This window comes from Anarrhichthys ocellatus, unplaced genomic scaffold, assembly GCF_004355925.1.
Source record: "Anarrhichthys ocellatus isolate YVR2014 unplaced genomic scaffold, GSC_Weel_1.0 scaffold132, whole genome shotgun sequence".
Taxonomy (NCBI): Eukaryota; Metazoa; Chordata; class Actinopteri; order Perciformes; family Anarhichadidae; genus Anarrhichthys; species Anarrhichthys ocellatus.
The window spans coordinates 166,206-180,907 of record NW_022280162.1 but is presented as its reverse complement, the minus strand read 5'-3'; the positions used below and the strand labels follow the sequence as shown (position 1 = coordinate 180,907).

General features: G+C 45.9%; 1 protein-coding gene across 1 annotated transcript in view; it reads left to right on the top strand.

Annotated features, from left to right (window-relative positions):
- LOC116399849 (neural-cadherin) overlaps window positions 1-14,702 on the top strand; it is a 123,576-nt gene that overhangs the window by 48,941 nt on the left and 59,933 nt on the right. Inside the window, exon 2 of the mRNA XM_031877281.1 lies at window positions 12,815-13,003. Coding sequence (XP_031733141.1) covers window positions 12,815-13,003 — 189 coding nt within the window. The remainder of the gene's footprint in view (window positions 1-12,814; window positions 13,004-14,702) is intronic.

The window sequence follows — 14,702 nt, the reverse complement described above, 5'->3', positions numbered from 1 at the left end:
GCCACGCCCGTCAATCCGGCAGGGAGTCCGGGTAGTTCCACCGGATAGCAGCGTGTCAGTAGAGGAGGTGCTGCTGGCTGTGGAGAGCAGGTGGGACATGACAAACTCTCCTTTGCATCTCGCATGAATAAAGCTGTGGTTGTGTTCGTGACGAGCGAGGCTTATGTCCACAAGCTGATAGAGAGCGGCGTGTTCATCAGGGACAGCTTCGTGCAGGTCTCTCCGCTCTCAGTGCCCTCTACGCGGATCACCGTGTCCGGTGTTCCGCCGTTTATACCGAACGAGCTGTTAGAAAATGAGCTGCGCAGGTTTGGAAAGTTTGCCAGCGGATTTAAAACAGTCAGTTTAGGGTGTAAGGATCCCAAACTGAAGCACGTGCTGTCTCTTAGGCGGCAGGTCTTCATGTTCCTGGAGTCACCTACACAAACACTGGAGGTGTCCTTCAGGGTTAAACACGGGGAGGGTTCATACATGGTGTACGCTAGCTCGGGACAGATCAAATGCTTTGAGTGTGGACATGTAGGACACAAACGATTCACGTGTCCGCACAAGCGGCAGAGAGGCGCGGAGGCGGAGCCGGCTGCGGAGCCTGCGGCTCCGGCGGCTGCAGCTCCGGCTCCGGCTGCGGCCGCGGTCGCGCCGGCGGCGGCTGTTGCCGGTGCGGTCGGCGGCGTTTCTTCGTCTTCTGCTGACAACAATAATGTCGATAAGGAGGATCAGGGCCAGTCTTACAACCAGCAGGCTTCTGTGGTGGCGCAGAACCTCACTACATCTGGTACCGAAGCACCACCACAGTCGGTAGAAGTCTGTGAAGAGGCAGCTACAGGTTCAGCAGGTGGAGATCTCACCATAGCCTTAGATGAAGCACAGAGTGTAGGGTCTGTGTCCAACAGCCAGCTGTCTTGTGAAGGAGAGGACATGGAGTATGAGAGTGAATCAGATGTTGCATCTAATTCTGAAACGTGCATTAAAAGCACTGATCTGTATTCACTAGAGGAAATAAACTCTTTTTTGGATGTAACTTACAATAGATCTGCAAAAGTGAGTGATTATTTCCCTGACATTGAGAAGTTCATACGATCTGTTGGGGTGGTGCAGAGAAAGGTGGGTTTGGACCTTCTAGATGGAAAAAAGCGCTTCCGCCTAAAGAAACGCATCACAACCTTGAGGAAAGTAAGGAAAAGTGGAAGAGTTCAGAAAACTAAGACAGTTTAACATGATCATGTGTCACACGGGGGTTTCCACTTTCCACTGCTTACTTATCTTGTCTTACCTCCTTCCATCCTCTGACCTTTCTATGCAGAGCTTCAATTTAGGGTCTTTAAACATCAATGGTGGGCGGGACGGGCATAAAAGAGCATTAATACAGGAGGTTGTAAATCAAAAAATGTTGGACATCCTCTTTTTGCAAGAAACTCACACCATTCCAACAGATGAAGTAGACTGGGGTTTATGGTGGGAGGGCTCATGCACCCTGAGCCACGGCACCAATCTTAGTGCCGGGGTAGCCGTGCTGTTTAGAACAGCAGCTAACGCAACCGTCCTGTCTGTCACTGAGGTGGTGAAGGGTCGTTTGCTGATGGTGAGGGCAGAGATAGAGAGCTCGCTTTACTGCTTCGTGAACATATATGCACCGAATCAGGGGCCAGAAAGAGCACGCTTCTTCACTACGCTGCAAAACGAACTCCAGAGCTGCCATCAGGAGCAACTGATCATCGGAGGGGATTTTAACTGTACTCTAGACTTCACCATAGACCGGAACAGTGAGGAACCACACCCACAGTCAGCTCAGAGTCTCCACAACGTCATCACATCACTTAGATCTGTTGGACACGTGGAGAATAAAACACCCATTAGACAGACAGTACACATGGGTTAGAGTCAGCAACGACAGGATCAGTGCAGCCAGGCTGGACAGAATTTACATCTCTCGCAGTCTCAGTTCCAGACTGAAGAACAGCACAATCAGTCCAGTTGGGTTCACCGATCACCACCTCGTCAGTTTAGGTTTGATAACCTCACCAGGTGAAAGGGTTAGCTCCTACTGGCATTTTAATAATAAACTTCTACAGGACAGCACTTTTTGTCAGAGCTTTGGGGTTCTTTGGCAGCAGTGGAAAACTGAAAAAGTTCGTTTCAGTTCTCTGAAACAGTGGTGGGAAGTCGGAAAAGCGCAGATCCGTGTGTTCTGCCAGCAGTACACCTCAAACGCCACCGCTATAATCAAGTCTGCTGTTAAAGACCTTGAAGCCAACATAAAGATCATTGAGGAGGGCTTCCAGAGAGACCCAGATCCCGGTGTGGGCCAGCTGCTGAAGGAGAGGAGGTTGGAGTTGAGCTCCTTCCTGCAAGAGAGAGTGAAAGGAGCTCTGGTCAGGTCCCGTTTCCTCCAGTTGAAGGACATGGATGCCCCAAGCTCGTTTTTCTTCAACCTGGAGAGATCGGTGGCGCAGAGGAAGCGGATGACCTGTCTGAAGCTCCCAGGAGGCAGGATAACCACTGACCAGAGGGAGATGAGGACCCATGCCATGGGCTTCTACGCTGCTCTTTTTGGGGAAGAGCAATCCTGTACGGAGAGCAGTAGGGAGCTCCTGGAGGGTCTTCCCCAGCTCAGTCCAGCAGAGAGGGCTATGCTGGACGGAGAGCTGACACTGGAGGAGCTGACGGTTGCAGTGAACCAGATGGCTTCAGGAAAGACTCCGGGAATCGACGGTCTCTCCTCGGATTTCTTTAAGAAATTCTGGAACATTATCGGTTCTGACTTACACTCTGTTTTGATGGAATGTTTTAAAACAGGATCACTTCCTGTTTCATGCCAGCGGGCAGTACTCTCCCTGCTGCCCAAGAAGGGCGACTTGGCCCTTCTTAAGAACTGGAGACCAGTGGCCCTGCTTTGCACAGACTATAAGGTGCTTTCCAGAGCCTTATCCAACAGACTAAGAGACTACCTGGAAGTGGTTGTAAATAGTGACCAAACGTACTGTATCCCAGATAGAACAGTTATGGACAATATTTTTCTCATCCGTGATGTGCTTGATGTGTGTAAATTCCACGATGTCGATGTAGGTATTGTCTCACTAGACCAGGAGAAGGCTTTCGACAGGGTGGGTCACGCATATCTGTTTTCTGCACTCAGGGCTTTTGGGCTTGGTGATGGGTTCTTGGCTTGGGTGGGTTTGCTGTACAGTGGTGCTGAATGTATGGTCAAAATGGGAGCTGGCCTGAGTCGACCGATCCCTGTACGGCGAGGGATAAGGCAGGGTTGTCCTATCTCAGGGCAACTATACAGCCTCGCTTTTGAGCCTCTGTTGTGCAGGCTGAGAAGTCGGCTCAGTGGCCTGTCACTGCCTGGGTCCTCCAGTCTTTGTAGTCCCCTCGCTGTGTCTGCGTATGCTGATGATGTAAACATCTTCATCAGGGACCAGGGAGATGTTCTATGTCTGCAGGATGCTTTGTCTCTTTATGAGAGGGCTTCATCTGCACGGGTGAACTGGGAAAAATCTGAAGCCTTATTGGTGGGACAGTGGAGACATCAGACGGTGCCTCATCTGCCTGGAGGTCTTCAGTGGGGAAAAGAAGGTCTAAAAGTGCTGGGTGTGTTTTTGGGCTCTGAGGTTTTTGAGAAAAAGAACTGGGAGGGAGTTAAGGAGAAGGTGTGTGCTCGGTTCTCTAGGTGGAGATGGTTACTACCCCAGTTGTCATATAGGGGAAGAGTTCTGGTTGCTAATAATTTGGTTGCCTCGACTCTGTGGCACAGACTCATCGCTCTGACGCCACCTGGAGGCCTCATAGCAGAGATACAGAGGTCTGTCGTGGACTTCTTCTGGTCCGGCCGGCACTGGGTTCGTGCAGCAGCTCTCTATCTGCCTGTGGCAGAGGGGGGGCAAGGTCTCATCGTTATCCAGTCCAGGATCGCCTCTTTCAGACTCCGGACTGCACAGAAGCTGCTCTATGGCTGTGGCCCCAGCTGGATGGACACAGCTCGACTGCTGCTGAGGAGAGCTGGGCGGTTGGGATATGATAAGCAGCTTTTTCTCCTACAACCTGAGGAAGTGGACTTGGCCGGGCTGACGCCGTTCTACGGCTCTGTTCTGCAGGCGTGGCAGATTTTTAACATTTCACGTAAAGCTGATGAGACTCTGGGCGTGTGGCTGCTGGAGGAACCTTTGTTCTTCAACAGCTTCATTAGAACCCAAACGCTGCAGTCTGCCAGCCTGAGAACTCGTCTGAGAGAAGCCGGCTGCACTAAACTGGGACATTTGGTGAAGATGTCATTAACAGCAGCATCTATGGTCACCTTCAGGCAGAACACTAACATCACGTCTGTCAGGTTGACCAATAGAATAGTGGAGGAGGTCTGTGCCGCCCTGCCACAACGCCTGCAGGAAACTGTACTCTGTCTGACCAATAGAAACAGAAGAAACCCTTTTTATTGTCATATATACATGAAACTTGACCTCTGCATTTGTCCCATCCCTGTATATAGGGAGCAGTGGGCTGCCAATGACAGGCGCCCAGGGAGCCGGGGGTTCAGTGTCTTGCTCAGGGACACTTCGACACTTCGACACATGGAACCGTTGACCCTACGGTTACCAGACAACCCTCTTAAGCCAGTGAGCCACGGTCGCCCCCCGATGGGATGAAGAGAGTGAGTACACCCTCCCCACTCTGCTCATTGCCCCAGCGGTGGGGGACTGGCAGGGGGGAGGAAACAAGCTGCTGACGTTCACAACCCCTCACCTGGACAAGTTTCAGGCAGCAGAGAAGAAAGCTATCTATGAAATCTGTGTAAAGGTTGTGAACCTCCGCTCTCTGGCAGGGTTGACAGAGTCGAGGTGGACCGAGTTCTTTGGCCCAGGTTCTTCCCCGAGAGGCAGCTGGAGGTGCATGTACAAGCTGCCCGTTGAAAAACGGACAGCAGACCTCCAGTGGAGGGTTGTACATGGAGCTATAGCCACCAACAGATACCGGGCACACCTGGATCCACAAATTGGGGAGGAGTGTTATTTCTGCGGTCAGACTGAGACCCTGGAACACTTGTTTGTTCAGTGTCCTCGGCTCTCAGCACTCTTTGAACGGTTAAAAAGATGGTTTCAGGGTCTTGGAGAGGTTTTTTCTTTTATGTTGTTCATCTTCGGTCCAAAATACTGCTCAAAACAAAAGGCTGTCCACACAATGGTGAACTTTTTATCTGGTTCTGCCAAGTTAGCCATCTGGTTGACACGGAAGAATCGGGCTCGGGGTGCCGGTAGTGAGGATCCGGTGAAAGTTCTGGAGGGACTGTTGAAAGCCCGACTCAGGGTGGAACACACCTACTACCAGACAGTGGACGATTTACAGGCTTTCAGGGACAGATGGACTACTGGGAGCATTTTATGCTCAGTGGGTGCTGGTGGAGAGCTGGTGGTGAACTTCTGAACATATTGATCATTGAAATTGATTGTTTATTTGTTCTTTGGTGCTTTATTTTTTGGTTATTTGTTTTTATTTTATTGATTTTCTGATTATTAAGTGATGATTTAGAGTGTTTCTGTTTTTCACTGCAATAGTGAAATAAAGGGACTTAAAAACCTCCTCTCCTCTCTGTGTTCACTTCCTGTAGTTCAGTCAGAGTGTCTCCTCCTTGTAGTCACATGACTGTTGGTCTCAGATGAATCAATCATGACTTCATAGTTTCACAATTTAATGTTTTTACACAATCTGGTTAAAGTGAACTCTTTATTTCGGGCAAAATTTTAAAAGAGATGTAGAATAAAATGATTTTGATCAGAAATTTAAGCTTTGTTTCGGTTGCATTTTCTGAGGGAAACGTTCGTCACACATGATGTGTTTGAGGACCGTCAGAAAATCCGACGATAATGTTGGTTTCTACAGCTTCTGGCTGTGATTAACGGTGTAGTTTTGGTGATTGTTTACAGAAGACATGCTTTTGGGTTCAGAGAGTAAACTCCATACCGACATATTCTAAGTGATTTAACCTCCATGTTTTTATTTACTTCATGGATTAATTTACTGATCTGGATTTGAATCTTGACTGATTTAACATCTTCTGTATTTTACTATTTGCTCTTTTTAATGTTCCTTTGTTGTCTCATGTGAATCACTTTGTCACTTAGTTCATGATTAGGATGCAGACGTTAAATGAGCTAAAGTTTGAACAATTCATTTGACTAGAAATAGAAAATATTAGAAACTATACATCATTATATACTGAGTTATATTCAACCATGAACATACAGTAAATAGTCATCACACACACACACACACACACACACACACACACACACATCTGGAAACACAAAGCCTGAGTGCTCTCTCATGTCACAGAGACTTAACACGTCGCCCCGGCAACCGGTCTCACAGGAACACCTGTACCCTGCGAGTCAACACGGAGACGCATCCCTCACTGTCAATCACACACACACACACACACACACACACACACACACACACCTGTGTTCAAGTCAACAGCACATTTGTCAGAGTGTTTGTGTTCTGTAGAGTTCAGGTGACACAGATCCCTCTGATGTTCACACACACACACACACAGACACACACACACACTTCAGGGTTAAAGGGGATCAAGCAGCTTCTTTCATCTGAACTCCACTGAGCCGACGTCTATACTGTCGGTCCTTCTTGTTTTTGTCCTCTTCATATTTAACGGGAGGTTTAAACATTTAACCATTTAACCGTGAACCATTTAACCGTGAACCATTTAACCGTTAACCATTGTAATCAGGAGGCCAAGTATTCAGCAGCACGTCCATCGATGATATTGTAGCCAACATCAACTCGTTCTCACTGTTGAGGCGTTGAGTAACGCAGATTCATCGTTTATGTGCAGCACTACGGACAGAGAGACAGATGTGGAGCTGTGGTTGTGTTCTTCTTCTTTGCAGTGTGTTTGTGCCGGAACTGTCGGCTGGTTTTTTTTCATGTCGCTCGGAACAACTTCGTTTTGGGACGACGTTATGTAACAAAACTAAAGTTAGGTTTCGAAAAAACATCATGGTTGGGCTTAAAATAACGACAAACATGGTGTAGGCAACAAAACCACAACAAGAACTAAACCGCAACAACTAAACCACAACAAGAACTAAACCGCAACAGCTAAAACACAACTAAACCGCAACAACTAAACCGCAACAACTAAACTGCAACAACTAAACTGCAACAACTAAACTGCAACAACTAAACCGCAACAACTAAACCGCAACAACTAAACCGCAACAAGAACTAAAACGCAACAACTACACCGCAACAAGAACTAAACCGCAACCACTAAACCGCAACCACTAAACCGCAACCACTAAACCGCAACCACTAAACCGCAACAACTAAACCGCAACAACTAAACCGCAACAACTAAACCGCAACCACTAAACCGCATCAACTAAACCGCAACAGCTAAACCGCAACAACTAAACCGCAACAAGAACTAAACCGCAACCACTAAACCGCAACAACAACTAAACCGCAACCACTAAACCGCAACAACTAAACCACAACAACTAAACCACAACATGGTTTTAAACACCGGTCTCGTGGTTGACGGTCGTGGGTTTGTTAGACTCATTATTCTACTCGCGCTATGAGTGTTACATAATCACGTGGAAGCATTTATTTATTGTCTCCAAAACAAAGAAGTATCCTGATTGTCTTTCTGTTGGCGTCGTGTTCGTCCTGAGCAACACGAAACCACTCGTGAGCTGCAGCTCCTGTTCTTTTAACTTGTTGCAGCTTTTCTTGATATTTTTTTTTCTTCCCACAATCCTCCTCTTGACGCCCCTCAATCAAAAACACGAGGTGGGTGAGGAGTCACCTGTGGGTCGGAGAGTAGCTTGTTTCTCTGCGTCTCCGCCTCTTTCTTTCTCTCTTTCTTGTGTACTCGACATCTTTCTCGCACTTTTTTTGTTCTCATCTTTTCTCGTTGTCGTCGCCTCTTTTTTTTTGTTTCAGTCAGCACATCATGACAAACCGTTTTTTTGTTAAAAGCACTTTATAAATAAACACGACTCGCACTTTAATCACCTTTCATCACTCGGCTGTGTGACAACCTGTGGGTGCGACCACACTTTAATTTAACCCCCCCCCCCCACCTTACATCCCTCCCTTAATTGAAGCTCTTGCGAGCGGTGGCGGCGGTTTTCTATTTCTGAAGTGGCTCAGCTTCACGCTGAACACATCACACTCAGACAGGAAATAGCTCGTCTCATTGTGTCTCCGTCCTCTCGATTCCGTCTCCTCCCGCTCTGATCCCGATACGCTGCGCGTCACATAAACAAATCCCCCTCCCCGAAATGAACAACTAAATGAATTTAAATCAAAAGACAGCAGAATGGGAGTTTGGCGTGGAACAAAGCACAATTCCCTTTTTGTCTCTTTTTTTTCAGCCTCAAATTTGCATAACAAGCTGTGACACGCGCGTTGTGCATTGAGATTCAAATGAGTAAGTGGCGGCTTAAGATGGACTTAGCTGCACTTCACTGGGACTATTTATCCGCTTTCACAGAGGGATGTGTCATTCTCGCCACTTCCTGTTTGACGAGGGACAACACAGCGTTCTGTGTTCAGCACAACAGACCGAGAGAAACGTTATTGATCTCTGCCAGGAAACCAGGCCGAACAGATCAGGAAAACAATAGCTCAGCCAACAACTCTCTCAGTATTTAAGGATGCTTCAGTTACATTTGGGGGGGGGGGGACATTGTGACGAACATGAAAGCTGCAGAAAAAGCCAACATACGCCGACGGCGATGTGACAGCAGTCGATGAGGGAGCTGGATGTATAGGAGAGAGAGAGAGAGAGAGAGAGAGAGAGGAGGGAAGACAGTGGGAGGACGGAGGGGAGGGAGATGAGAGACGGACTGGTGTCAACTCACAGCTCCTGCTGGGACTTCCTGTTTCCTGTTAGACACTCGCTCAGAAATATAATATATGTGTTGTCATGGAATATCTTTGCATATGGACGATGATGAATATGAGGGACTTGTGGGGAGGAAGTCCTGCTCGCTTCCTGCAGAAAAGTTTTGGAAAGCGTCATTTTTTTTGTGTTGTGTTCACACCAAAACTTGAATATTTGTATGGCGAGGAGCGGGGGGTTGACCTCCTTATAGACAACGTTTCCTCAATCACGGCTGAAATAACTACTATTGCTGCTTTGTACATGTTGTGGAAGTGGAAAGTTATCCCAAAACACAAAGGATTGTGGGTAGAAGCAATAACTCGCGGATGGGAAGCTGAGCAGAACTAAAACTGGAGCTCACATTTCGTCATGCGTTCAAACTTTGTGTCAGAATCCCCTCAGCGAAATTTGAAAAAGACAGAAACTTAGTACGAACATCATCTTATGAAGTCACGCACCACGCGTCCATATCCTGTATGGAAATGACTGCTTCAGCGTTCAGGTTTTTTGCCCCTTTGGTCCTCTTCCTCGCTCCTCTTCCTCGCTCCAGGCGGCTGCAGTGCCTACAGTTTAAGTATGCATGCCTGCACGTGTTCACTGAGTCTTGCACCCGAGCTCGGCGGCTCACATCAGGGATCAGCTCACCGTTTCGGGCTGTGAGGCGAATTTTCCCCTTTTTTGCTGAGGAGGCCGAGTGGAAGGATACGAGTGAATGCTGAAGTGTGAAGAGGCTGAACTCTGTTGTTCGGCCACCTGGGTGCAAATCAACTAGTGCTGCTTTGTACATGGAAGTCCAGGATACATTTTCTGCCTTACCCGATTTATCGGAATCTCCTGAAAGTTAAAGTCAACTTCCTAAACACAAAAATTTCACGCTTGAGTTTAAATATTTCAATAAGTGAATGATGCAAATCGCACATAAACCCGTGTAGAATTCATATCTATTTGTATCTTTACGTTGAATTTGTACGTAATCGCAACTCAGTTTCCTAAATACGCAAATCTTTCGCTCAAATTGAAATATTTCAACTTGTGTTTATATGTGAACGATGCGTATCCTGCGTAATGGCACAATTTAAGGTGCAGGGTGCAAATTAGCATCTATTTGCGTCTTTGCATTGACTTTGTATGAAATCACTTTGCAAAAAAAGTTCGCTTTACGTTTTGTTTTGCAGTAAAGACGCCAGGACCCTTTTCAGCGTGTTATCGCTCGTCAGGGAAGCAGCAACACCTGTTACACGATTTATTGGAATCTCCTTAAAGTTTAAACTCAGCTTCCTAAACACGAGAATTTCTCGCTCGAGTTTAAATATTTCAAAATGGGAACGATGCAAATCCTAAATGATCCCGTCATTCACCTTGTGGTGTGCAAAATTTGGATCTAGTGGCAAATTTGTACATAAACGTAAACTCAGCTTCCAAAATACGCAAATTTCTCGCTCGAGTAGAAATATTTTAACTCGCATGGTTAACGGTAATTTGCTTCTCGTTTGGTTTTGCAGTAACGACACTAGGAGACCATTTTTTTGCGTGTTTTCGCTTGTCAGGAAAGCAAATTTAAAGAAGTTAAACTCAGCTTCCTGAACACTTTTAAGGCTGACTGAAAACACGCTCCAACAAGACTCAGCGTCTCCACTGTGCTGCTGTGAATACTGAAATACTGAAATATAATCTACAGTATGCTTTATAAGATACTTTTGAATAAAGAACGTTTGCTTCTATTCAGGCCAACACCAGCAACTCATTGAGATTAACCAGAGGCTCTACTTATGTATCTTAACTCAGCATTAATTAAATGTCATTATTCTGGTGTCAGTGACCTTTTGTCAGCCTGGAGGAATGAGGGAGACATTTTATTCATCCAGCCTCCCTCCCTCCCTCCCTCCCTCCCCCGTCCTGGTTGAAGCTTTCATAGTTTCTGCTGACACACACGTGTCTGAGCGTGTTGATGTTTATCGTGATAATGGGATGTATTCAGCATATGTAAACCGACAGACGGGAGGAGATGTGATTATTCTGGATTTTATGAGCCGACTGAAGACTGAAGAAGAGGAGGAGGAGGAGGAGCAGCGAGCTGGAAGACTCCTCTTCTCCTTCATCGCCTCCTCTTCTTCTCCTACTTCCTCTTAACTTTGTGTTGTTAAAGGCCGATCTCTTTGTTTCCTCCTTCCACCTCATTCGCCTGACACTCTTTTTCCATCTCATCCTCTTCATCACTCCGCCTCCTCTTCCTCCATTTCTCCTTGTTTCCTCTCCTCTTCTCGTCTTAACTTTGTGTTTTTAAAGGTCAATCTCTTTGTTTCTTCTCTCCTTCTCCTTACTCTCTTTTTACCTCGTCACTTCCCTTTTTTTTCATCCTCCTCATCACTCCTTCTCCTCTTCCTCCATCCCTAATTCTTCTATAACTTCCCAATACTCCTCTAATTCCTGTCCTTTCTCCCACTTTCAGCTCCTCTTTCTCCTCCTTTCATCTTAACGTTGTTTTTTTTAAATCTCTTTCTTTCTTCCCCCCTTCTCCTCACTCTTTTCCCTTCTGTTTTCATGCTCTTCGTTACTTCCTCTCCTCTACCTCCATCCTTCACACTTCCATCCTCTCTCCCTCTTTCAGCTCTTTCTTTTCCTCCTTCTCTTTTTAACTTCTTGTTTTCAAAGGCTAATCTCTGTGTTATCTCAACCTTCTTACTCTTTTTTCTCCTCGTCATTACTCCTTCTCCTCTTCCTCCATTATTTTTCTTCTCTAGCACTGCCTCTTCTTCCTCTTTCAGCTCCTTTTTCTCCTCTTCTCCTTATCTTAACTTAACTGTTTTTTAAATCTCTTTGGTTTTTCCCTCCTTCTCCTTCTCTGTTGTCCTCCTCATCACTCCCTCTCCTCTTCCTCCATCCTTCACACTTCCATCCTCTCTCCCTCTTTCAGGTCATCTCTTTCTCCTCCTCCCTTCCTCTTGTTCTTCATCCTCTTCCTCCTGCTCTCAGTGTTGACAGACCTTCAGAGACGACATAAAAAAAGACAGACACCTTCACTCCTCTTCTCTTCATATTTTCTCTGAAGTGAACTTCTCCATCTTGTTTCGTGCTGTTGTCTCTCTTCGCTGCTGTGAAACAAAACAGAAGCCAAAACAACAGCGAGAACCTTTCAAACCGAACAAATCCCTCCTCAGAAGCAGACGACGCGAGGAAGAAAGACGTAGAAGAAGAAGAAGAAGAAGTAGACTCGTAGATGCAAACAAACATGTATGTGTATTTCTGACTGGGCGAATGGGGAGTTCCCGCCGCCGCGTGGATGTCGCCCGTGTGATCTTCTTGAAATTATTGTTGTTTTATTTTGGAGGAGCCGCTCGGCTTCCTCTCTTCCTCCTCTGTCACTCCGTCGTCTCGTGGAGATGAAAAGACGAAGCGTCTACTCGTCCCCTTTTGGTTGAGCGCGGAGCTAGCTTATAGCTAACGAGCTGCGTGACTACAAAGAGGAGGCAGACAAGCGAAGTGAAGCTGCAACTAAAGTACACAAAACAACAACAAGCTGCTGCTTTATCAAGCAGGAAATAAACTTATTTGTCTCAAAAATGAGGATAAAATCTGCCACCGTGACCGTGACAATGTTGCATCTACATGTGTGACGTTGGGAGCAGTAACTGGGTTTACTGGTTGGTTCGGCTGGTTCGGTCAGTTAATGGATGAATCTGTGAGTTTGGTTCAGTTGTTCTGTCTTTGGTTTTCTACTTTGTTGATGGTTTCAGTTCTGCGAATCGATGCTTCTGGTGTTTGATGGTTGATGGATGAACTTCCTCCCAGCTGTTTAATGTTTTGCTTTTGTTGTTTCCCGCTAAAGTGCGTCTGTAAACGTGTTTACTACGTCATCTCAGGTAAAACGCAGCTCATTCTACATCCTTTTCTCTCTCCCTCCTCCAGGCGATGAGTGGTACCTGTGCAGGTTGACTCTGAGCATGCCCAGCCAGGCCGACCTGCAGTGGGCCATGTTCCCCTCTCCTTACCTCGGCGCCATGGGTCCCGACGCCACGCCCGGCTCTGTGGTGTACCGGCTCTCGGCACGGCAACGAGACGGGACGCTGGGTCAAGCCCAGTTCCTGCTGCTGGACGGTGAGTCGACTGTTCACTTTTAATTTCTACTTTTCTTCCGTGTAAGAACCACAGACTGTAGAGAAGAAGTGGGCGTAGTCATCGTGGCGTCACTCGTTGGTTTGTGGACGTTTTGAATCCTTGAGGTCGGCGATTTGTCCGTCGCCATCTTGTTTCTTTTGCAACCAGTGAACAGGAAGTGACCATATCTGGACTGAGGAGGAGTGACGTAGAGACACCATATACGTCTCTGGTAGAGACCTGTCAATCACAGTAAGCCCCGCCCTAAAGCATCCCCTGCTTTATGGTCTGTGTGACTCTAAATGGACCATAATGTACTAAATGAACATCATGCTGTATTGAAGAAGACTTGAAACTAGAGATCGAGACCATAAACTCATGTTTACAATGTTTACTGAGGTAATAAATCAAGAGAGAAGTAGAGTCATTTTCTCATAGACTTCTATACAACCAGAGGAGTCGCCCCCTGGTGGACATTAGAGAGAATGCAGCTTTAACACATGAAGCCTGGTAATAACTCTAAGAAAATAAGAATAAAAAGCATAGTGTTTATACACTGTGTGGCCAGAAGTATGTGGACACTTCTGAGTTACAATGCAAGGAAGAAACATTTTTGTTTTCAGACCTTTAGCTCATGAAAATCAAAGCTCTGGATCCAAACATACCTCTCTCATGATATTTGTTGTGAATGTAAAAATATGTTACCTTATCAAACTTCTTTCTCACTCCGCTCCTGTATTTTCCTAAAAGCTCTTATCTTCCGCCCGTATCTGTTAATTAGGTCGACCGATGCGCCGCCAGCCACTCTGTGACAAACCTGCTTTGTTCAAAAGGAGCGATTTATAAATAAAAACTTGACTTGTTGATTTTCAATTACCGTCAAGTGTGAGAGGGAGAAAAAAGAAAAACCGCACATAAACGGCATGAAGCTGCACTGTTAATCGCTCCCCGGGGCAAAGAAAGCTCCCCGATTCGGGAATAATAGGGAAGTCTCTGGAGAGGCAGCGAGTGGGAGGGTGGGCGCCGGTGGCTGTGGATTTTTTATTTTTATATTATTATTCTAGCGGAGAGGAGAAGGAAGGAGAGATATTTTCAGAGCTAATTTCCAATGCTTTCATATTAAGAGCCTCTGACTTCCCTTTGGCGTAATGTGACTACATGTGTACCCACGAATAATCCAATAATTTACATTAAAAATGCTTTTTAATATCATGCCAATATGGAAATATATTCACGCCGCGTGTGTGTTTGAAGCCAATTAGTACCTTTAATGTGATTTTACTCACTTTGAGGATCTTAAATTTATTGTGGAGGGGAAGTGCTTCCTTTAAAAAAGTTTGTTCAAAGTACTTTTATTCTATACTTTTGTTCTCCATTAAAGTCTATCATTAAACAATAAAGGTGTTTTCATGCACTGGTCAATTTGGTCTATTCTTCAATAACTCGTCTTCTTTCAGACGAGAGGATATAAAACATTTATTTTATTATTTTGTTTGTTTATGTCTGTAGATTTCTCTTAAATTCACCAAAAGTTACCATTACATAATGCCTCATTTGCATATATAAACATATCTCAGAAAACTTGAAACACAATAATACTCCTCTTAATGTGAGTGATGAAGTGGTGAAGTTTCATGGTGATATCTGTGAGTTCATGTTGTGACTCTATTCACCTGTAGAGTCTTCTTAATGTGAGTGA